The sequence below is a fragment of the Nanorana parkeri genome, unplaced genomic scaffold, assembly GCF_000935625.1.
Source record: "Nanorana parkeri isolate BGI_ZX_2015 unplaced genomic scaffold, ASM93562v1 scaffold231, whole genome shotgun sequence".
Taxonomy (NCBI): domain Eukaryota; kingdom Metazoa; phylum Chordata; class Amphibia; order Anura; family Dicroglossidae; genus Nanorana; species Nanorana parkeri.
The window spans coordinates 1,192,527-1,216,465 of record NW_017306499.1 but is presented as its reverse complement, the minus strand read 5'-3'; the positions used below and the strand labels follow the sequence as shown (position 1 = coordinate 1,216,465).

The 23,939-nt window shown below is 40.1% G+C and overlaps 1 protein-coding gene across 1 annotated transcript in view; it reads right to left on the bottom strand.

Moving 5' to 3' along the window:
• The window catches only part of ERC2 (ELKS/RAB6-interacting/CAST family member 2), a 617,894-nt gene that overhangs the window by 448,410 nt on the left and 145,545 nt on the right, over positions 1 to 23,939 (bottom strand). The window contains exon 6 of the mRNA XM_018556277.1: positions 12,270 to 12,437. Coding sequence (XP_018411779.1) covers positions 12,270 to 12,437 — 168 coding nt within the window. The remainder of the gene's footprint in view (positions 1 to 12,269; positions 12,438 to 23,939) is intronic.

The window sequence follows — 23,939 nt, the reverse complement described above, 5'->3', positions numbered from 1 at the left end:
CTCGCCCCCCCTTCCCTGCTCTGCCGGGCTGCTGCTCGGATGAAGGGTCTAGTAAGGGATTTTAGGGGGGACCCCATATTTTGGGTTTTTTTGGTGTTGGGGTCCACCTTAAAATTCTTACCAAACTTAAAGGGTCTGGTACGACTTTGGAGGGGAACCCCATGCTTTTTTTTATATCAGGTGTCATATAACATTACTACCAGACCTAAAGGGTCTGATATGATTTGGGGAGAGGACTACACACTTGTTTTTTTTGGTTACAATATTTTTCATTCTGCATCACTACCTCTGAGTCAGTGAACAGAATGACTGAACCGAAACATGAGCCAAACCTTCGTCTATTCACTCTCAGCTGTTTCATCCCTTGGAGAATAGGGATGAACAACAAGGAGTGAACTGCCTAATGTTCGATTCAGATGTTTCATCGGCTGAGGCGAATGAGCTCTTCCCTTCGGTTCGGCCGGACGAGCTGTGGCTGTCTGGCTGAGCCGAAGGAATGTGAAGTTGAGGCGAATGCAGCCGATGTACGGCTAAAAATAGTGATACAGGGCTGCAGAGGCTTTGGCTCACTTCCACTCAGGTGTACATTTGGCTGCCTTTGGCAGCTTATTGATTAACCCCCTAAATTTAATCAACAAGGATAAGCACAGTGATGAAGACCTGACAAAGGTTGTTACAATTCCAAAACAAAGCAAGTTCCACTGTAGAGATGATCTCAGTGTGACTGTAAGCAAACCTTTATTGTAGATTTTGACTGAATGTATATTATTTTTCCATAGTTAAGATCAATGTAATTTAAATGTGTAGCCACAGACTGCACATAAATATTGTTATAAAAAGAATATAATAAGCAAGTTTAAAACTGTCAATTTTGTCAATAAGATATAAGTTGAAGGTTTGGGCCCGATATAAAACCACCCTGCTTGTAAACCTAAAGCTGTGAATGGTTACGGAACTCCTTCGTGGCTTCTAACATCCAATTAAAATGCAGAAAGAGATATATTATTCTGTATATTAATCTGGAAATGGACATACAACTGGAGGCTGTAAAGCCCTTTACAAAATTCAAAAACCACAAGACACTTTTCTAAATACAAATCACAACGAAATGAGCTAAATAGCTACTAAGGGCTTGCAGTAATCAGATAATTTTGTCCAGACTAGCAGAACAATATCATGTTCTATGGATGACCTCAGCCAGTCATGGGAACTTCTTCAGGAAAAATATTTGGTGATAGAGAGAAGTGAGATTCAGTCAGACAAATCGATATATACAAAAAATACAATCTGCTCCATTAACCAAGGATGTTACCCAACATTAACTCACATGTGTTTTGGATTAGAAGGCTCTTTGCCTTTCTGAGCAGTTTGTCTGAACACATCAAGGTCTTGATTTGTCAAGAAGGGCTGAGGTTTGCAGCACCTAATATCTCATGTTCAGAACAACTGGAGTGAGGGGGATTTAAACCCAAGTAATAGCAAATAAATTAAAGCCAAACCTTACCCCTAAGCATGACAAAACTGTCACCCAATCTGTTTTTAACCAGTTACCATATCTATGAGTATGAGCAAGCCTACATAGCTGACTTACCAACAGTTCGCTGCACTGAATTTTTTTCAGTCAGTCACTATTCCAAGATAGGATATCACCAGGGATGTTTTCCAGTGCCCCCTTTCCTTCTGCACAGTGATAAAGTGAGAAGGAGCAAAGGATGTTTGTTTACAGATAGATGTTTCAGTGGTTGGATTGTGCCCACACAGTCAACCATCTAAAATTCATGTCAATGGTAACCAGTCACCTAATATAATTTAGTTTAGTTTTTAGTAATACCATCAAAATGGTTTCCAAATTCCATAGCTGAGCAGAAAAGTTTAAAAAAATATGATTTATGTCTGGTTGTGTTCTTTCAATAATTATGACAAAATATCCAGAAACTTTACTGACAGATCCCTACATTTCAGAATAACTTTGCCAATGGTTTGCATCAGAAACATTCCAGACCCTTGCAAGAATACACTAGCTTGTTTCAAACAAATCTTATTGCTATTTTCAGGGAAGCCTATCCCACCTCAACCTAACCACTGAACTATCACTTTCTCAAACAATTCATCCCCACACAGCTACCTCCTTATGTACCACTTGCCCCTCTCTTTTAGATTGTAAGCCCTAATGGTCAGGGCCCTTCTTACCATCTTGTCTTGAATTATATTGTGATTGCAATGTCTTCCTTATATTGTAAATCGCGTGCAAACTGTTGGCTCTATATAAATCCTGAATAATAATAATAATATTTACAACTTATACAGCCCAATTTTTGTAGTCAAACAGTCCAAATTGGGTTAACATTCATATCTTTAAAACAAACAGCAAACAAAGGTAAACCAAAAACACAGTAAAAGTCTGAAGATGCAGTAAGTACTGTTGTGCAATGACAAATGCAGCAGCTGGTAAAAAAAAAGTGTTCTATTTTTAAAGAAATTACAGTGAATCTAACCCCCCCACCATTTTATAGCAAAGGAGGGTGCCATTGTAGCCTCTATTTAGATCTGCAGTTGCATGGTGCTACACATGTGACGAGCTAGGACACCATCAATTTGATGGCTGGGTTGAAAGTTTGATTTCTTATGTTCGAAAGCTGACATAACCACACTTGCAACTGTGACGGTTATCACCAGAAGTATGCCTTTAATGTAGCATATGCTGACTGTAGGCATACAGTGCACTAGTTGGCAGAATATACATAGAAAAAACACTGCAACAAAAAAGACATTCGTATGTTTAAAGGATTTCAAATCATCTATTGCATATATATCACTTGAGCTTTCCATGACCACATAGCTCTATCTTCCTGTGTACAGGTACTAGATACGTGTGCAGGGTTTTCATATCTGTTCATGCTTAGCTCTCTGATTCCACATTTTCCAATAATAATCATTAGGATGAAACTACATTTTTGTTGAAGGAAAAACAATTATTCCAGGCCTAATAACATTCTTTGCAAGAGTATTACAGCAAATACTTTCTTTCTCCTCTTCTGCAAATGCTGAAAGTGTTCTTATTCAAATAGTTCAACGTTACAAATTTAAGGTTCTGCTTTTACCATAATCACGTAATCATTCTCAGTTTGGAAATGTGACTTTTAGGCCAAAGATGAAACTCCTGGCTCAATAACTATTGTCAGGGTTGCCACATTTCATGGTACTAAGTAGTGACTTAACAGTTGGCAGTTGGAACCACAGCATTAGGTAGAGGAACCTGTATGCACACTTGGAAATATTAGATGCTGAAGATTTTACTGAACGCCATGCCTCAGCAAGAGAGCAAAGATCCAAGGCAAAGGGCAGTAGAATAGTTAGGTATTAATGCTCTTCTTCTGCAGGGAGTTGTGTTCAATATTTAAAGCCCAAATCTAAGTATGTGAGCAAAAATTAATAGTGACAGCCCCCACACATACTGTATTCATGATATAATGATTGTTTAGTCTAGAGGGTTGTAATACAGAAGGAATGCCTAGGGTGGGTCCTTGACGTCAACACATACAATGCAGGACCCTTGGTTGTGAACTGTATATGATGTAATCAATGAGGGGGCAGAGAAGAAAAGGCTTTGGGGACAAGTTGTCTCCTGGGGAGGAAGTGTCTGCAACAATGCAGTAAAGTGACTAATACACTCTATTACAACCTTCCTAGCCTAAACAAGCATTATATCCTGTATGTGTGTGCATGTGTATGTATCAATACTGATTTTTGTTTCTGCCAACCTGAGGTTCCACTTGTCACTTAAAGCTCTGTTTAGACTTCTGAAACAGGGAGGAGGCGTTCTGGGGAATATTCTCTACAAACTATGGGCATTCTTGCAAGATATTGGAATTTTAATGTTTTGGGGTATTTTTGCTTCTGGCATTTTTTTTATATCAAATGATAAATTGCTTGTGTAAAGATTAGTGTTTTGTAGCCCTCTAACTAAGCCAGGAATTAGGCTAGTAAACTGCTAATTTATGCCAGTCTGGTCAGCTCTAGTTGTGTGTGTGTGTGTGTGTGTGTGTGTGTGTGTGTGTGATATCCTTTGAGTTGTATTGCAACTCTTGGCATTGCTATGGGACAGCACTTTGGGCACCATGTCTAACAGACTTGGGAAGCTTTTCCATAGAACCTTTTACAAGGTAGGTCACCAGATCTATCCTTATCCCTTCCCATTTACATCTTTTTGGGCCTGGCCTTTGCCAACTTGTACACAAATACTAGGATCAATCATTGCAGTGTGGGAGGAAACTCCTACAGGCACAGGGAGAACATGAAAACTCCATGCCCATAGGGTTCTGGCTGAGATTCAAACATGGGACCCCAGTGCTGCCAGGCATAGGTGCTAACCACTAAGCTACTGTGCTATCCACATTCAGCTTCACAACTAGGACCCCATTCACACAGATCCAAGCTTTTTCAGCACTGATTTGAGCTAATCGACTTTGAGCGACATTGAGATACAATGCACATTTTGTTGCGCAGTTTAGCGTTTCTTGTGGCAGTCTATCAAAGTCTATTGGGGCCAAATCGTTCGAAATCCACAAAAAAAAGTAGCTCATGTTCAAGCGACAAGTTTCAGCTACAAGCTATAGGCGACACTTAGCTGCAAGATGTGAACATCTCCATTGAAATGCATTGGAAGAGCTACATTGAGCTACACTGAGCTTCATATTTGGGCGATTTTTGAGCGGAAATCACGCTACAAAACACTCAGTGTGAATGGGGTCTGATGAAAGTCAAGTAATAACAATCTATATAATCACACATTATTCACAATACGCATGTAATTACTTATCAAGCATTAAAAAAAGTGAACAATTCTCACAATTAAGTCATGGCCTGATTTAATGTCACATTGTATTGAGCAAAATATTGAGATGTATGTACAGTATGATACATGTTAGGAGACCGACGAAAATAACCTGTTCCAAGGGGATCTTTAACAAATATACGTTATGCAACTGGAATGGGTCGGTGCACAGAGCATAAGATCTGGACCGTAACTGCCTGTCTGCTATTCCAGGAATTCTGCACAGATATGGCATAATGATATAATGCATTTCACTTCTCTGTTTATCTCTCTCCTCTCTATCTTCTCCCATTACAAACCCATTACCCCCTTCCCATATGGAAACTATCAGGGATGGCCCACAGTACTTTGCTTGTCTGGTCCTACACCTTCTTTTCCAGATGTAAAAGAGATCCCTAATCTCTCCACAGCCACAAGAACAGGTTGGAGTTCCTGGCGTAGACACTAAAACTTCAGTATTCTTTTTCTCGATGTTAAGTTTTGCTGTAGTGTTTGTTATAAATCTGTAGGGCTTCAAATACACTGAGCTTTTTATATGGAGAGATCGTTCTTCTCTGCAAATGGTAATAAAACCAAGAATTAGCTGTAAAGCTAGATTCATGAAAAACGAACAGTTTGCAGATAAAGGTATATACTTCTTCTTAAGTTTTATATATGTCATTGCTAAACTCCTAAAAATGCTAGTTACCTGACTGTTACACTGACCCACTGGCTTCAATGCTTGCTGAGTCATTGACCTGGACCAAGTATGCAGATTATTAATGTGAAAGCAGCACTTTTTTTCTTGCACTAAAGGAAATCAATACACTTTTTCAGAAAACAGTAAAAAAAACTCCCTCCCACCCCCCTTACAAGTATTAAAGACATCTGAATCACTACATGCAAAAATATGTATTCTCAAACTGGTGGCCCGTGGCCTCAACCAGAGTGGGAGAGCATAGGGAACAACCTAGGGGAGCGTCCCAGACCCCACAAAACAGGGTTTCAGGCAGCACTTTGGCAATATGTTAGGATATGTTAGGGAGGTCCATAGACCACTACTGGAAATGATTCTGTATTAAAGGATACTACCTCCCCAGCCACACCCCAACAACATTGAAAAGGGGATGAAAAACCAGGTGTCAAAGGCAAAATGTAGGGACATACAAGCAATTCAACCAATGCAATTATAAGTATATAATAGTAGGTACATTGAATGTCAGACTTAAGCTGGCCATACACCTATAGATTTTTCTATAGATTTTTCTATAGATTTTTTTTCTATCAGCCTATGGTCAGATGGAAAAAAGTGCAACAGATTCCTCCTTCTCTGCAAACTGTGTGGATGGAGGAATCTCCCGCTGGGCCAAGCTTCAGTATCTTGGTAGTCGGCCCCACTGGCTGTTAAAATACCTGAACAATCTGATTGGATGCAGGCATTGTTCAGGTATTTTGAGGGAAAGAGGCGAGTTGTTTGGGTATAGCATTAGCTGGATTTAGTTCCAGTGCCTAATGGTGATCTCGTTAAGATCATGACCCCTATACAGGACATGAGACAATGCCTCATAGGAGCCAAAGCATACTGTTTTGAGCACTACCACAAAATCACTAGCATCCCTTAACAGCAACCTATGGGGCACCACCATCTGGCCTGCCAGATAGTACTTGATGGCTGGAGATGAACTTTTTCATCTCACAACGCTGCGCTAAGCACGCTGTCGCCGGGCAGAGCGGGGGATCCGAACTCACTAGACACACTGCAGGCGAAGGACCGCGAAGGACCGCGAGTCGCCGCTCGCCTGTGCGCCGCACTGCTTCGCCTGCAGTGTGTCGTGGCCTTAAACCTCTCGTCCATGTAAGGTCGCACACGTTCCTTGGGCGGCCCGGTACCATTTGATCCACGGACCGGGGTTGAGGACCAGTGATGTAGGGGAAGACCTATTTGCAGCCATGGCTACTGAAGGGCATATATCGACTGACTGAGGGACCCCAGAGGTAATGCTTAACAGTGTGTTAATGTCCCAAAAGTATAAAAGAGAGACAATTATTGGCGATTTTTTTTAAAGAGTACAAAAATACTGGGAGAATTTTAATTTTAAGTAGTTTCATTTTCCTAATGAAGGATAATGGGAGATGTTTCCACAGTAGGAGTTTATTTTTAAATACATTGAGTAATGGGGTGATGCTTAAGAAGATAAAACCAGACACACAGCTGGAAATCTTAATTCCTAGGTATGTTATTTAGAATTCCTGGTAAATTGGGAAAGCAGCATCTGTTACATTTCTAATTTGTGAGTCTATGGGGCGTTTGTGAGACTTGGCCCAGTTAACCTGCAAACATGAGTACAGTGTCAAATAAAACCCCGTAGGATAGAGGAGGTATGGAAGATAACAACTGTGGGCTCCATTATCAGGGCAAACGTGCTTAGCATGTGCCAATCCTCAGAGTCACCCAGCAGAGTCCAAAACTCATCTTCAAATGGACTTCCCTCGTGTACCCCCAGTCAGCCGTATCTAATGACACTATTGCTCTATTGCTCTGGTCCTTGGTTAGAATGGTTTATCTAGACATTAGAGAAGACCCAGAGATTGGTATCTGTGGATTTTTCAGGATGAAACCTGTTTGATCTATGTTGACAAGTTTTTTTTAAAATCCACACTGATTAGGGCAATGGGGTGCTAAGACAAATAAAGAAGGAAATCCTTCCCTGATTTAGGGAGGAGTACTACATGGGCATTATACATTGAAGTGGGCAGATGCTGGGTCTCTAGGCATGGTCATAATGTGCTGCAGCCTAGGTGCCATATGTGAAGCATGTTGTTTGTACCAGTCCGCAGGGAACCTGTCAGGGCCCAGGGATTTATCATTTGGGAAGAAAAGTATAGCTTGTTCAATCTTAAGAGCAGAAATATAAGCTTCTACAGACTCACCTCCTCCAGGCTAGGGATCAGGAGGGACGGTAGTAGGGATTTTTAAGGAATCCTACGTAGTAGGGGCTAATCAGGGAGTACAGTTCAATAAAAAGCTGTCTTAAGGCTTGCATTATTTTGGATCAGTGTTTCTGGACCTGTATGATATTTAAATGCAGGGTATTTTAGAGTGGGGTTACTGTTCTACCACCAAGGGGACCAAAAATGTACATATTCAGAAGTGACTCTGAGTGAGCAGTGAGTCAGCTCTGTTAAATGAAGCCTTAGTTACCTCCTGGACTAAAGCAAATTAACCACTTCAAGACCAGGTGTTTAGACCCCCTTCCTGGCCAGGCCATTTTTCAGTATTCAGCGCTGCAGTACTTTGACTGACATTTATTTCGTCATGCAACGCTGTACTGAAATTAATTTTATATCATTTTTGGGGGACAGATAGAGCTTTCTTTTTGTGGTATTTAATCACCACTACGGGTTTTATTTTTTACTATAATTAAGAAAAATTACTGAAAATTTTGAAAAAAAAGGTTTTTTAACATTATCTTAGGAAACATTTATTATTACCCAGTTTTTTGGTAAAATATAAAAGTCGGGGTCACTTCGGTTAAATAGACACCAAACATGTCAAGCTTTAAAATTGTGCGCACACGCGACATTGCAGAAAACTACCATACCCAAAATTGGCCATAGGTGACACTTTAAAAGCTTTTACCGCTCATCAGTTTAGTGTTATCAGTGATTGATGGCCCTAGACTTATTGCTCTCACTCCGACGTTCGCGGCGATATGTGACATGTGCAGTGTAATGGGCGCAATCGTCTTTTTTGCACGTATGCGCCCCCAACGCATGTTTGCATGCGTGTATGTATGGGTGGGGACTTAAAATTTTTTTTAAATTCTTTTTTATGTATAACTTAACATTTTTGGGGGGGTATACCCAAGTTGTTGATAAGGGATCAGAATCGAATAGGGCCTTTAAAGGTCCAATGTTGGTAAGAGGAAAGGGAGTCCAGACCTGGGAAAAAAACCTGTGTTGTGGAGAAAGGAAAGCAGCGATAACTGAGGGGACATAAGGTTTCCAGAGTATTTTACATAATCCCAGATTGAAAGAGAGAGTTGGTGAAGGGGTTTGATATGAAACGTCTATCTTGGGGGAGTAGCCAAAGTAGGTTATCAATACCGATCGGGTCACAATCTATAGCTTCGAGGGATACCCATAAGGGCATTTCGGAACTAGCTTGGTATTTAAGCAAGGGGACAATTCGTGCAGCTCGGTAGTTAAGTAGTAAATTAGGCACACCCATCCCACCGCGTTGACGCGAATGGAAACGTGTGACCTTACTAACTTGGGGTTTACGACCCACCCAGATGAAATGTAATATCTGAAGCTGCAAATTATGAATCACACAGAGGGCGTAGGGACTAGAATTAGAAGGACCCTAAAGAAATAAAGCAGTTCGGGTAGGTATGTCATCTTGACAGCTGCTATGCGCCCCAGCCAGGAGAGTGGGTGATTATTCCAAGCTGACAGTAAGGACGTGAGGGTTAGTTCGCCTTATAGAGGGTTTCGTGAGAGGCCGTTAGTTTGATGCCTAGGAAAGATAGATGGGAATCTTCCCACACCAAGGGAAAGGCGGAGCAGAGATGTTGAGTAAGGGGGATCAGGAGCGAAATGTTCAGTGCCTTGGATTTGTCCAGCTTGATAGGTAATTATAATTTTCTATTGTTTCCCAAATGACAGAAAGCTACAGAATTAATGTTCTCAATCATCATCAATGTTCTCTACAATCATTTTTGCTACAGTGATCCTTAAAGAAAAAGTGAGACCTCCCCATTTTACAGTAAATCAGACCTGAAACCATGTAACTTGCACACATAAACAGAAACAGTTAGCGCCTGATTGGATTATTTACTTAACAAATTCGAAGAGGGATGGAACTGCCCCTTGACCAATCAGAACGTGCAGTCTTGTATTTATTGGTAAAAATACTAAAGGGTGAAGAGTTTGGAGAAGGCAGGAGAAGTGAACAATCTAGGCCAAAATAGCTGATTTGGAAAAATTCTCCAATTCAGCTTTACATATTAGAATGTAACAACATAGATATCGCCAGGCCAAGGAACTGTTTTAAAAAGACTGCTTTATAAATCCACCTTGACAACAATGGAAAGAGTTAGAACAAACAGTAAAACAATATGATTTATGCACACAGAAAGGAAACACAAAGAACGTTATGCATGTGATTAATATACCAAACAATTTATAAGCCAAGATAACTAAAGAATAAAGATGAACCTCTGAAAGGTTAAACAATCCAAACTTTTAGGATGGCCTCTTTGGGAAGCACTATAGCAATTAAACATGTGCTGAAGCGGCAACATTTTGGCGGGATCACTCCTTAACTTCTCGTTGGCTCCTTCTCCCTGAGCATATTTTTATGATGTTGCATTATGGATGAAACGTATTGGGAACGCGTTCCAGACTCGCAATGGCATTGCCACAGTATGCCTTAATGAACCATTAAACAGCTCAGCTGGAGTGCACAACAAAGCAGCAATTATTTCTCGTTCTGTTCTTGAAAGGAAAGATGCCTAGAGCTGTAAATCAATACGGGAAGGCAGTCAGTACGAGCACTGACAAGGAACAAGATAGATAAATTAAATATGACTATTTCAATTATTGTTCAGATTAGATGAGGAAGTAATCATCTAGCTTCTATTCTTTGAATGTGCATCAATTTATCACAGAGTAGGAGAAGAGATAGAAAAAGCAGTAAATTAATGCTGCTTTATAAACAGCATCTTCCGCAGGAGCCTGAGCTCAGAGGATGGGTTTGGCAGCCACAGTGCTGGAATGTGTCAACTGCTATGCAGCTATACCAAAGCGCTCAACCTGAAAGGCAAACACCATTTCACTGCCCTGCTGATAACTACAATGTATTTCCTTTACTTTCCTAAAAAGCATCAGGAAAGAGGAAGAGCATTAATAATTCTATACAAAGAAAAAACAAATCTCATTATTTTTGTATCTATTAATGCTGAACTCCAGGCAAGCAGCTACCTACACGGATAAAATTCATTACATAAAGGGTTAGTTCACACCATAAGCAGTGCGTTCCGGTCCGATTCTGGCCGGAACGCAGTGCCCGCATTGCGGCCGGCTCACTTTTTCGCCGGGCTGGAGGAGGGCGTGACGGTCCATTGAAGTGAATGGCACCATAGCCACACCCTCCAGCCGCAATGCGATCGCTTTGTGCACTGCAGCACAACTAACTAGCTCATTGTGCTGCTTCTCCCTCACCCAGTCTTAGCTCTACTGTTAAATGCAAATACATATACTGCTTGCAGTTAAAAAAAACATGTAATGATTACTGAGCTGCATTAATATGTGCCTTTTATATCTGCCTGGAGGTCAGCTCTAAGAAGAACTGTAATCACGACTGGAAACTAGGGCTGCAACCAACTAATCGAATATGAGAATAGTTGTCAACTATTATCATTATCAATCAGTTGGCTGGATCCGCTAGCTCTCTCCTCCACATTGGGAGGGGGACACAGCAAGAAGTGGGCGGGTGCAATAGACAGCCTGCTATTGCAATTTGAAATGGCCAATAGCCGGGTGGTTAGTGCACCAGCCCACTACCTGCTGTAATTACATTCAGCTGCTGCCTCCGGAATCTTGCCACTGGCAGCTGTCATTCCCTGGCTGTAGCTATTCAAGCTCTATGCGCTTACAATACAATTATAAGAGAAGATGATAAAAGGTGGAGAAAAAAAGCATTCCTAGTGTAACAGAATTACTTTCAATTTGTAAAAATACTCCACACTGAATTTTTTAAAATTCTTCCGCAAATGTATTTTTTTTCCGGAAAAAAAAGTGTTTTTTTTCCATGGCTTCAAAAGTTCCAGAAATGTTACATCTCTACTCCTACGACTGTCATAGACTGTGTGTAACAACCTGTGTATAGCAGTTCTATAGGTAAGAACACCATGTTAAAATATATTTGTAGGCAAGACATTTTAGTTTTAGACTAGCAAAAGAGTTTTTATTCCTCTCTGTGACCCCACTAGATAGATTCACTTTCTCTATTTGTTCTGATGACCAATACCACTGAGCCAGCAAGTGACTAGAAAATTCCACTATGAGATTTCCTCTGGCTTCTTGCTGCATCTCTGGGACAGGAAATGAAGGGAAATCTCTCTAACCAAACAAAGACAGCACAAAATAAAGTGACAGGGGTTTTACCATTCCATATGCTATTAAAAAAAATGTTGGCTATACATACACTACATTAATTAATGAGGAGAATGGCCAAACTCATTCAAGCTGATGTCTACAACTGCCCAGATAACCAATAGTGGCGTGCAGAAGGTATCTCTGAATGCACAACGTGTCAAACTTTGAAGAGATGACCAGGTTTCATTTATTTCTCAAGACCAGGGATTTAAGCCTACAGTGGACATGGAATCACCAACTCTGGATGAAATAATATTATTCCAATGTGTATGATCACCTTTAACCAAGACAGTACCTTTTTCTGTAAAACGTTGATTTTCCTCTCCTTGACTTCAAGCATGTCTTTCATATCTCTGATCTCCCCAGCCAGGGTGCCTTTCTCTTCTGTAAGGTCCTGAAGCTGCTTGGTTTTCTTGCTTAGAAACGATTCCTTCTCTTCCAATCTCAGCCGTAAAGCATCCACCTGAAAAAAAATAGAAAATTGGCATTTATGTAGGGGTAGTTTAAGAAATTTAAGTGACCAATATGACTTCAGCTGTCAACCTTTTTAGTACACATTACACACCTAAAGAGAAAATCTATTGCAGGCAATATTTATTTCAACCCCTAGACATTAAAACAAGTAAAAAAAAAAAAAAATGGAACCTGGTGTATGTGTTCTATTGGAAATAATGCAGATACCAACCATAAAATACAGGAATATTACATTATACAGACATCATAAAGATATAGTAAATCATTCCTAAGTAACATATACATGTTATATATTCTGCTAATATTTTCAAGCAAATCAACCAAGTTGGCACCTGTAGATCTCTTTAAACAGGAAAGCAGTACATTAAAGAAATCACCCTGTTATTCCTCTAGGTGTACATGATCCCATCCCCAACTGTTGCAGGGCATGAGCACTGGGCTAGTATATCTAAATGATTTCTATGACAACCGTCTTCATGCAACGTCTGAACAACATACAAGGGTATTGCAGGGTTCTCCTCTCCTCAACCTACGATAAAGATTTATTTATTGTTTTATGATTAACTGTACAGTTGCTAGACCCTATTGCATTTACAAGGTATTGTATTACAAAACTAATTATTTGACTTAAAAAGGCTGCAAATTGCTGAGAATGGTTCTACAAGGTATGAGGAGTAACAGGACCATTAATTCCTAATATTAATAATAAGTATTCAATTATGCATTAAATAATCATATATGAGATCTGTTTTACAACTGCACACAAAGCCAACAAAATCAACCCAACCTACAAAAATAAAACCACGAACCTGTAAAACTTGAACTTGAAATATAAGTAGACACGAAAAGATGCACATACCTGAGGAGCTAACAAACTCTGGGTTCACACTACTGTGCAATTTGCTGCGCATTAACCTGTCTTACGTTAAGGTAGCCCATTGATTTGAATGGGCTGCCTAATGCACCAACGCACACTGAAAAAGCAAGCACTATTTTTTTGCAATGCAGCACACTACAATACATACTGTAGCAGTGTTTCCACTGCATTGTGATGCGTAGAAAAGCAAATCTGTTGGCAAAGTGTGTTTAGGTGTTATTTAAAATGAATGGCATTGCAACACACCAACATGTACAGTATAACATGTACTACCCCAGCATAATGTTGTGAATGGGGTCTTAGCACTCATAATAGAAGAGACATAGCATGCATACATGCATCAAACTGGGAAGGGAGCCATAGCATACATCAATAGAGGGAAGGGGGAAGGAAAAGTCCCTGTAAGCACATCGTGTTGGCCTTTACTTCTTAACCTAAAGTCAATTTTGTTTCCATTTTAACTATTCTAAGGTCCAGTGACTGATTGGCTGGCTCTGATTAAGCAGACATTCAGTGACTGTACCTGAAAACCTTTTCAAGCTGTAAGTAGATCTGAGCCCCATGGCTAGACCATGCTTAGAGCAGGTAAGGGTTAGAGAAACTTTTATTTTTGCAGGTTATGTACTAGCCAGTTGGTGGAGGCAGACCAAAAAATTTAATTCTACATTGGCCTTATTTATCAAAACATCTGTGCGAACTATTGTCATTGTAGCCTGCAGTTACCAATTAAATTCTTCTATTCCATTTATAACTTGCATATTAAAAAGATGACCTGTTGGTCAGGGAAGCACAATGGCCACTTAGTTAAAGGTTATGCAATGAAAACAGAGACAATTCTTTTTAAAAGGGAACTATGGGGTAAGTGTTTTTCCTTAAGGGTCACGGGAGGACATATACTAGCGTCCTCCCGTGACCCAAAGCTCAGTATATCGCGAGCTACAGCTTGCGGTATACTGAGACCGCCGCAGCCGGGACGGATCCCGATATTACTGTCGAGATCCACCCAGCTGCGTGAGTGACAGCTGGCTCTGCCTATCTAGAGGCAGAGCCAGCTGTACCTGCCCCCTCCCCCGTCCGTTCCTCGAGTCAGCGCTGGAGGATCGGAGAGGAGCGTGGGGGAATCCCTGCAGGGAGCTGTGATTGACAGTCACCGCTCTCTGCCGGGAGATGGTCAAGAAGTGAGCAAGTGACGGTATGCGTTCGCTCACTTCCCCATCTGTTGAGCCGACGTGTGATAGTTTCATTGTCACAGGTCAGCTCGAACTATGAGGTTGAGTGATTTTCACTCACCTCATAGTTCTCCTTTAAGTCTTTAAACATGCGGCCTGATGAAACAAACACTCACTCTAATTAGACATAACTGATAAAGTCATACCAGCTATCCTATTAAATAGTAGGCCTGCTGGTTCCTTTTAGCCCACCAAACCATAACCTATTGGGCTAAACGTTCTTGTTGGTCTCCAAGTCCTATTCCATAGAAGCACGTACAGCACTGATGATGAACAACAAGCCAAAAACAGCTGTATGAAGTCTAAAATTAATGGCTCTATAATATTAGACTGTATCTGTGCTATACAACAGCAGTTCTGGATTTACAGTTAGTCAAGGGGCATAACTGAAAGATTTGCATGGATCTCTGCCCACTTCCAAAATGAGGAATAATTCCCTTATTTATGGGTTATAAAATATAAAGAGACATGTGAACAGCATCTGTTCTAAGTCAGCTTCACCATGCTAATTATCCCATTCAAACTCTGTTCCTCCTGCTAACAGAAGTTGAAGGTAAAAGATCAAATGTTAGTAAAAAAAGACTTTACTTTACCATCCTTTACCAATAATATATTAGGCTCTCACTAAAGTGTTTCACTTGGACTACATGTATATAGAGCAGGTGTTTTGTACCTGCTACACCTTGAAAATGCAGTGCACAGGGCTGCAAGTGTACTTCTGAAAATACAGAGCAAGATTCAAATGCTTGTTGTTTTCACAGTCTTTACCAAATTGCCATCAAAGCTAATTCGATAGCATGGTGGAAACCCTGAATGCCATTTTTGACCCACTAGGCATATTTTGTTCCTCCCCCTCCTCTCATGCTTTCATGAAAAATGCTGGGGCAGAAGTTATAACAGCATTCATAAAACATGGCTGTAGACTTATTTAGGAAATCGATGTAGGCTCTTGGATTTGAGGCCACATAAACATTTCACATTAAAATGGCTCATTAATTTTCCTTAACGTTAAGAATTATTTTTTTTCTCAAAGTATAGCATATGGCACTAGAAAATAGGAAAAGTAAAGAGACCTTGCTAAAACGGCTTCACCGAGTACATTCATGAAATATGTGCTTTCTTTGTACACAAGAAGGCTCTCCCTCTGACTTTTCACTCAACACCACATAATTTTGGAAGCCTGTGCCTTTTTTCAATATCTGGCCGGCTCAGCTGGTAATAAAAGCTGGCAATCAATTGCAGAAAAGAGTAAAATTAGATCTAGGTACCCTCTCCTCTTGAGAGTAAAATGAAGATCTGTGGATTGTTGAGAATCTACTGAATTTGGCCATTTTTCATCTTCAAACTATAAATCACCTCAAGCGTTAAAGGGTTAATTTGCATTCAGAATGGGATCCATTTCCTCGGTGAAAGGGCCAGGGGTGTTACGCAGTGACAGCTGGTAAAAAGTGACAAAGTTGAACACATTCACTGTAAATCTTGATTAATTTTAATAATCCTCACACCATACCCAACAGTTTATACACTGTTACATATGCAGAGTTCAGTCATTGGGTTTCCTAACTTGGTACATTATGTATCATATGGCTAGTAGAAATGTGTGGAAATGTGTTTCTAATGCAGCGTGCCATTATTTAAAGCTGAAGCCTAATCAGATATCAAATACAAGGTGCTCTTTTAATACCTTTTAAGGTACTCTTTTAAATATATTTTAAATGCACCTTATTTTTTTTTAAATGTACCTTAGTTTGACTTGGCATTAGTTGTTTGCAGTTTCTGTACAGCAAAACTCAGAGGGGGAGGAAGAAGCAGCACAAGGAGCCAATCAGGGGTTGCATAGCAAGAAGCATGTGACAGAAAGATGAGCTCATCAGTGTGCTGCTTCTACTTTCACTGCCCAGTCAAAGGATGGGGGTAGGAACGAGACCTATAAGTCAAAGTGAAACTGCAGCAGACAAAGTTTAGGTTCCCTCCCCTGCAGGCAGGACTGTGTTGTGCAGCAGGGCTATATATATATCTCAGATCCAGATGGACAGAAATTCAAACCATTTGGCAGGTAAAACGGCTCTAAACAGCTTTATTGTAGATTTTTTTGTTCAATCTGAAGAGGCAAGTGAGCATTCAGAACTGAATTGAACCCCCCCCCCCCAAAAAAAAACCCATCTAACTAGGAAGCATTGAATGATCAAGAGTTCACCTTTTCTCAGGATCAGGAAAGTCTTTAAGGAGAAGAGTTCTACCTAAAATGAAATATGTTCTTCAGACCTGCCTTTACTTACAGTGAAACTCCAGCCCAAACATTTGTGTTTAGTTTAGGCTAGCATAGGAGAGGGTTAGAAACTCATTATGAATGCGGCAAATGTGCAGAACACATCAGTGATTGTTAACCTAGCAAACGTAATTAAATCAGATAATGTGTTAGCTGGCAAATGTGGCATTTTTAAATAAGACCTACCATTTTTTTTTTTCATAAAACTAACCCTTGCAGTGGGTCTAGCCCTGCACTGCAAGTGTCCAGTACTTTTTTTGGTATAGGGGCCGCAATCAAGAAGAAGACATACTCACCTGATCCTCAGTCCTGTGGTAGTTAGCTCACCTCCATCCTCCTACTCCCTAGCTGTGGGAATACTCTTTGGCAGCCTCATGTCTAATGCAACTCAATAGAGTAAAAAACGCCACTTACATACGATTGTCGGCGGGTTTTCAAGCCTGCTCGGGAGACAAAAGACGTGCGACCGTACAATAGACAGGGTCGCACGCCTTCCATACACCTGCCGATTATCGTACGATCGCGGGATTTCCCGCGATTATCGTACGATAATCGGCAGGTGTATGGGCACCTTTAGACTGCCAGAGCACAGGAGAGAAGTGAGCGAAATAAGTATATTTTCTTTATTTGGGTCCCTAGACCAAAATGGGCAGTTGAATGAAATTCAAAAAGTACCTGTTAAACCAGAACATTTTGTGAGCTGTGCTCTCTGCTCTTTTAAAATTTTGCACTGTTCCTAGCTTTCTCTTTGAACTACACAACACCTCCTTTAATGGCAAGAAGAAAAAAAGAAAGTCTAAAAAAAATAAAAATTAAAAAAAATAAAACCCTGGCTGTTTTTACTGCCAACCTTTCTCACTTTTGTACTTAGCCAACCCCTTCTCTACTAAATAAAAACATGTCCTGTCTGGTATAACACTGTCACCAGGACAAAACATAAGAAGAAACCTTTTTAGCTGAGCCCCAACAGGGGTTCTAATTCTTCCCCACTCCATCCAAAACTAAAAAAAAAAGTTTTTGCTGGACAAATACTTTTAACTTTGGGGTTGATTTACTAAACGCAAATGAGGTGTTTATTATGTATTTTTTTTTATTTATTATTTACTTTGCAGGGGAATTCCCTTTAGCTTACTGAAGGAGGTGAATCTCTGCTAACTTCCTTCATCCAATCATGTACAAGCGAAAATATCTTTTTATTTTATTTTCCTTGCACATGACTGGGTACTCTTTGCAAAGCGAAATTTCACCATTGCAAATTCCCTTACAAAATGAACAGCCTATTTGCTTTAGTAATACCGCCCCTTTATGTCAAGCAACAGAATGGCAAGAATGGCTTATGCATGCAGTCATATGATCTCGGGAAAATAAGCAGGAAGGTTTCAACAATCTTTTTTCATAACGCTGCAGTTTCACTAAACAAAATGTTTATATATAGAATATGACGTAATTCATTGGTTAAACTAAAATCCTCTACAAATCCCAAAGTCATACAAGCAACAAAGGGATGAAGGCACTAATGATGTACAGGACTTTAGAGTGATACTAAACTCAGGAGTTAAATCCTAAAAGTACCTTAACTATTAACAATACTGTACTTTATTTGTGTATCACTCAGCTGCAGATCATCAAAGCATCTCTGAATTGGTGATGACACTATCCTTCCTTCTGGAGGGTGGCTACTTTTGTTCCCCATGGTCCATGTGGGGGTTGTAAAGTAGCCACAGGCCCAAGCTTGCTCCCAGGATGGACTACAAGCTCATTACAAATGAGTAAACTAAATGTGAGATGGTAGTCCATCACAGGAGCAAGCTTGGAGCGATGATTACTTTACAACACACACAGGGACCTTAAGGAACAAAAGTAGCCACCCTTCAGAAGGAAGGACAGTGTCAGCACCAATTCAGAAATGATTTGAGGATCTGCAGCTGAGTGATACACAAATAAGATACATTTTTGATAATAGTTAAGGTCATTTTATGTATTTAAGATATTAAGGTAATTTAAGATATAGGTCCTGAGTTTAGCATCACTTTAAAGACTGATTCATCTTACTGCACTGAGAGACCTCAAAAAAATCATGTATTTATATTGAAATTGAAAAGCTTCTTTTATATGTAAACCTCTATTCTATACAGAGTTCAGGTAATACAGACACTGAAATGCAAAACAATTATTTTCATGTATATTATCCATAAATAGATATGTACCAATCAAAGTCTATCTAAACCCCTCAAAAGTTTCAAAAATGTAATATATTGCAGTTTACCAGTTCTAAAATGAGGTGGTTGCATTAGATTTATTTCTATTTTTTTCCTTTATTTTTACGTAAAGATCCCTGGCAGTCATACACTTTCTGTTCTATGGTGACAACGCTCGCTTACTGTACTGTATCTATGGAGCAGCAGCGTTGTTATCCTAGGGCAGGAACTGTGCTAGAACTACAGACCATCCCCTCCTCACTGGATGTCTGACTCGAGCAGCAGATATTTTTTTCTACTTCTCAAACAGATATAAGAAAATGTTTTTAATGGTTAATTTAACAGACCCACAGAAAACAAATAATAGAAGTTCATTATTATGGTTTACATACACATTAACGTTCTATTTAGGAATAAACAGCAGTGGAAGTTTCTGTTTGTACTCTTCGCTATGTGTGTTTTCTGATAGCATCTGCAAAAAGAACCTAACTGGCAGCAAGACACATTATGACAATTTCTCAATCTCCCGTTAAAGAAGTCTGGCTGCTTTAGAACCATAAAACCAATTGCATAAAGCTGGCTTTTATACTTTAAGTTTGGCTACTTTAACAACTAAAAGTAGGAGGCTTAGGTGGACTACTCTGAAGTTCAGGATTTACTGTACAGCTTAAATCCAGCAAATTTCTAAAAACACATGGGAATTGTAACTCATGCGCTAATACCTAAAAGTTTTTTGTTAATAAAACTTCCAACACTGAGATTACCTCACTAAACTTACCTCGGTTACTTTTATGGTTACCATAAAATTGTAGCTGTCATAATATTTTTGACTTACTGTGGGAGGAAGTCAAACATTCCGGGGTACATTCTACTTAGCAACGCAACAGTTATAAATTATAAGAACGCGGACTAAGGCCGGCATGGCAGAATGCAAGAAGCCATTATACATATTAAAAAACAATTACGGTTTACTTATGTGTATGTTACTTGTTCTCTGTATTATTGTGCTTTGTAAACCTTTAATAAAAATGTATTGTAAAAAAAAAAAAAAATTACAGTGAGGAGTAATGGTCAACAACAGCACAGTACTTAAGGGAACATTGCCTTTCTATTAAAGATGTATATATCAGGTATAGCTGATACAATAAATAAAATTCCTTTGCAAAGTGAACAGCCAATTTGCCTTGTGCAAATCAACTCCTATGAGAGATCATGCCAACATGTATTGTTTAAGTACTGATCACCGTTGTCACACAACATGAGTGACTCCTTGTGCTGCTTGTCCCTCTCCCAGTCTAATATCGGCTCTACAGGGAGTGCAAGAGGCTGATACAAGATCAGATTTAAAAGAGAACTATGGCCCAACCTTTTTTGGCCATAGTTCTCTTTAGGGTCAGAAGAGGACATATACTAATGCACTCCTGTGACCCAAAATTATTGCCCGTTACATGCTGAAAGCGCATAGCTGCACTGCAGCTGGAACAGACCCCTATGATATTGTCGGGATCCACCCCGCTACCCGATTGACAGCCAGCTGTTCCCATCCCCTCCCCATCTAACTTGCCAGTTACCACTGGAGAAACAGAGGGGAGGAGGGAATCCCTGTGTGGAGTATTGAGTGACAGTCACCGCTCTCTGTAGGGAGAAGATTGAGAACTAAACGATCAGCAGTATGTGATCGCCCAGTTATCGATCAATTGAGCCGAATAGTTGGTTCTAACTATTGGGATAAGTGTATTTCACTCTTCCCATAATTTTCCTCTAAGTACTTACACCAGTTGTATTAAATAAACTTAATGATGTGTTACTAAATATAAAGGTGCATTAATTTGTGTTTTATACTTGCTTAGAGTTCAGCTTTACGTTATTATGTAGTTAAATACTTTAGGATGGAAAAGACTTGTTTAGCCCCTTTCCTAGACAATATTTTTTCCAATATAAGTAGGTAAGAGTCTCCGCACCAGGGTAAGAGGATAAGCCTCTGACCTTAGAGTTAAACACTAGACCTAAAGTGTCTAAACTGTTGTTCCCCATGGCCCTGTGTGTGTTGTAAAGTACCCATTGCCTCAAGCTCACCTCTGTGATGGACTACAATCTTAATAAATATTAGTAAACTAAACCTGAGATTGTAGTCCATCAAAGGAGTGAGCTTGGAGCTGTGGGTACTTTACAACACACACAAAGGGACCATGGGGAACAAAAGTAGCCGCCCTCCAGAAAGAACAGTGTCAGCACAGATTCAGAGATAATTTGAGGATCTACTGCTGAGTGATACACGAATAAGTTACATTTTTATTGATAGTATTGGTACTTTTTAAGGTTTAACTTCTGAGTTTAGTATCACTTTAAAGGAGAACTATGAGGTGAGTGCTTTTCACTCACCTAATAGTTCTAGCCGACCTGTGACAATGAGACTGTCACAGGTCGGCTCAGTAGATCGGGAGGTGAGCGAACACATACCGGCGTTCACTCACCTCTTGATCCTGTCACAGCTCTCTGCCGTGACAGGGGAGGTGCTGGATTCCCCCCTCTCCGATCCGCCAGCGCTGACTGACGGAACGGACGGGGGAGGGGGCGGCTACAGCTGGCTCTGATTCTAGATAGGCAGAGCCAGCTGTCAGTCACGCAGCTGGGCGGATCCAGCTCGCGGTATACTGAGCCTAGGGTGACGGGAGGACGCTAGTTTGTGTCCTCCCGTTACCCTAAGGAGAACTATGGGGAAAAGCCTTAACCCCATAGTTCTCCTTTAAATTAATTTAAAAAAGTTTAGCTGAAGTTACACTTTGAAGTGAACCTTTGACTAAGCTTTGGACATTTAAGTATTTACACATTTTTAACAAACAGAAAATGAGCCAACAACAAGTTAACAAGTCCTCACTGACCTCTGTGGCTGCAGGCATTGTGAAGCAATTCATCCTCAAATGTCACTGTAAAAGTTCTAAATCATTCAAGTTGCTCTCTTACCAGCTCAGTTTGCCACGCAACCCTCTCCTAGAGCTCCTTCCCTGTCTTTATGTTAGAGAAAAGAAGGCTGAAAGGCTGTCAAGTCATGAAGTGGGTGGGGGGTGCTGAGCTGCTTAGAAAGTGATTTAAACATTCTTCTGCTATATCCTTTGGGGATCCCTTCTTTTCACTCTCATCAACATGGTAATTTATTTTTTCAATAGAACCTTTATGATTTCATTACATACCTTATTTTAGACCCAGTGATCTCATCTCTAGGCCTCCGAGCTTCTGCTTTTCAATACAATGCAAGCAGTGATCTAGCTCTTGGGGGTAATTATGAAAATATCTGAATGCCTTGCTGGCTGAAGATCAGTCTGGAGGAGTAGGGATCCCTAGACAGGCTGCTCTTGGTAATGCCTATATGGATGCTGAGCCTCCATGATGGACATCCTCCTGCCAAGAAATGAGGCAGGCTTTATCTGACTTGCTGCACCTTCTAATGTACACTGTAAGAGGTTAACAGTGTGTGGTGGATCAGATAAAGCAATTTTAGCACAGGGCCTGCACAACTGTGTAAGATTAAAGGTAAGGGTGGAGTGCAGCTTTAAATCTGGACAGGTATTTAAAATTAAAGATGCCAGAAAAGGGGTCACAAATATATGTAATGTTAACAATCCAAACCCTCCTCACTCCATGCTATTTACAAGCACAGAATATGTTTTTGTTAAACCAAACCAGCTAAACTTATTTTTAACACAATATTAATTTATGGGCACTGTCGGCATGCATTGTGTATTAATAATGGCTATGCAGGGGGTCACTAAGTTGCAAAGCCACCTTATGATTAAAAATTCCACCATTTAATTACCTTTTGAAATGAACTTTATTATGATTTTATAAGAATGAGTCACGCTAAACAAAAAAGATGTAAGCATTACATCCTCGCGCCTATGCTGGAGTCTTAACTCAGAAATATGTGATAGTGCTGGCATGAAAGCTTTAAGGTTTTCCAGAAAATTCCAAGAGAAAATCATCACTTTTAAGAATACCGAGAGAGATGAAGCCTGAGCTGAAGGAAGTGCTCCCCTCCATATGATCATCGTTAATGGCTGGTGTTGGCTGGTGTCTGGTAAACACACGCTCAGCACATGCTGTAATTTGGCTTAAAAAAGGACTTAAATGCTTCCAGGATTTTCTTAACAGCAAGCATGGATGTGTTTCCCATTGAAGTAGTTAGTGTATTTTATGAGTGTTGATATTTCTGACAGAAAATATACTACATGAGTGATATGAGATCAGCTGCGCCCATAGCTTAATAGATATTCAAATAAAATTACTAAAAGCCATTGTCCTGACACTCAGGCCTATAAAAAGCCAGACATGTACCCACAAAAAAAAGGCACATTTAAATAACACATTGAAGTAAAATATCTGGCCGATGCAACAAGGTTTAAAGGGTCGTTAAGGACATTTTAGAAGAAATATCAAAGTCAAATGAAAGGCTCGGTTCTATATGAAATAAAAGTTTAGCTCCTGGTAAAAGTAAGGCTTTGAGCTCTGGGCCTTCTTAGGTCTCCTACATTTCAAATTTTTGGACCAAGGAGCTTAGAAGAGATGGTTACTAATAAAAAGGTCTTTGATTTCAATGTTTGACCCAACAGGCCAAATATACTATACAGCAGGGGTCCTTAAATGGCGGACCATGGTCCAGACGCAGACTGAGTGGCAGTTTTGTCCAGACCAAGACCTGCACTGTGGTATGGCTGGCTGACAGCGGTTACACTGGCCTCAGATGTTGGTGCATCCACCTGCAGCCAAAACCCTGTGCAGGTCCCCCCTCCAATTCAATCATTGGCTGCTAGGACCACTACTCAATGAAAATTTTACTCACCGATCCTCTTTGAATTTTAATTCCCTACACCTGCTATACAGAAACATAATGTGGGGCTGGAATGTAAAGAAACCTTTATGT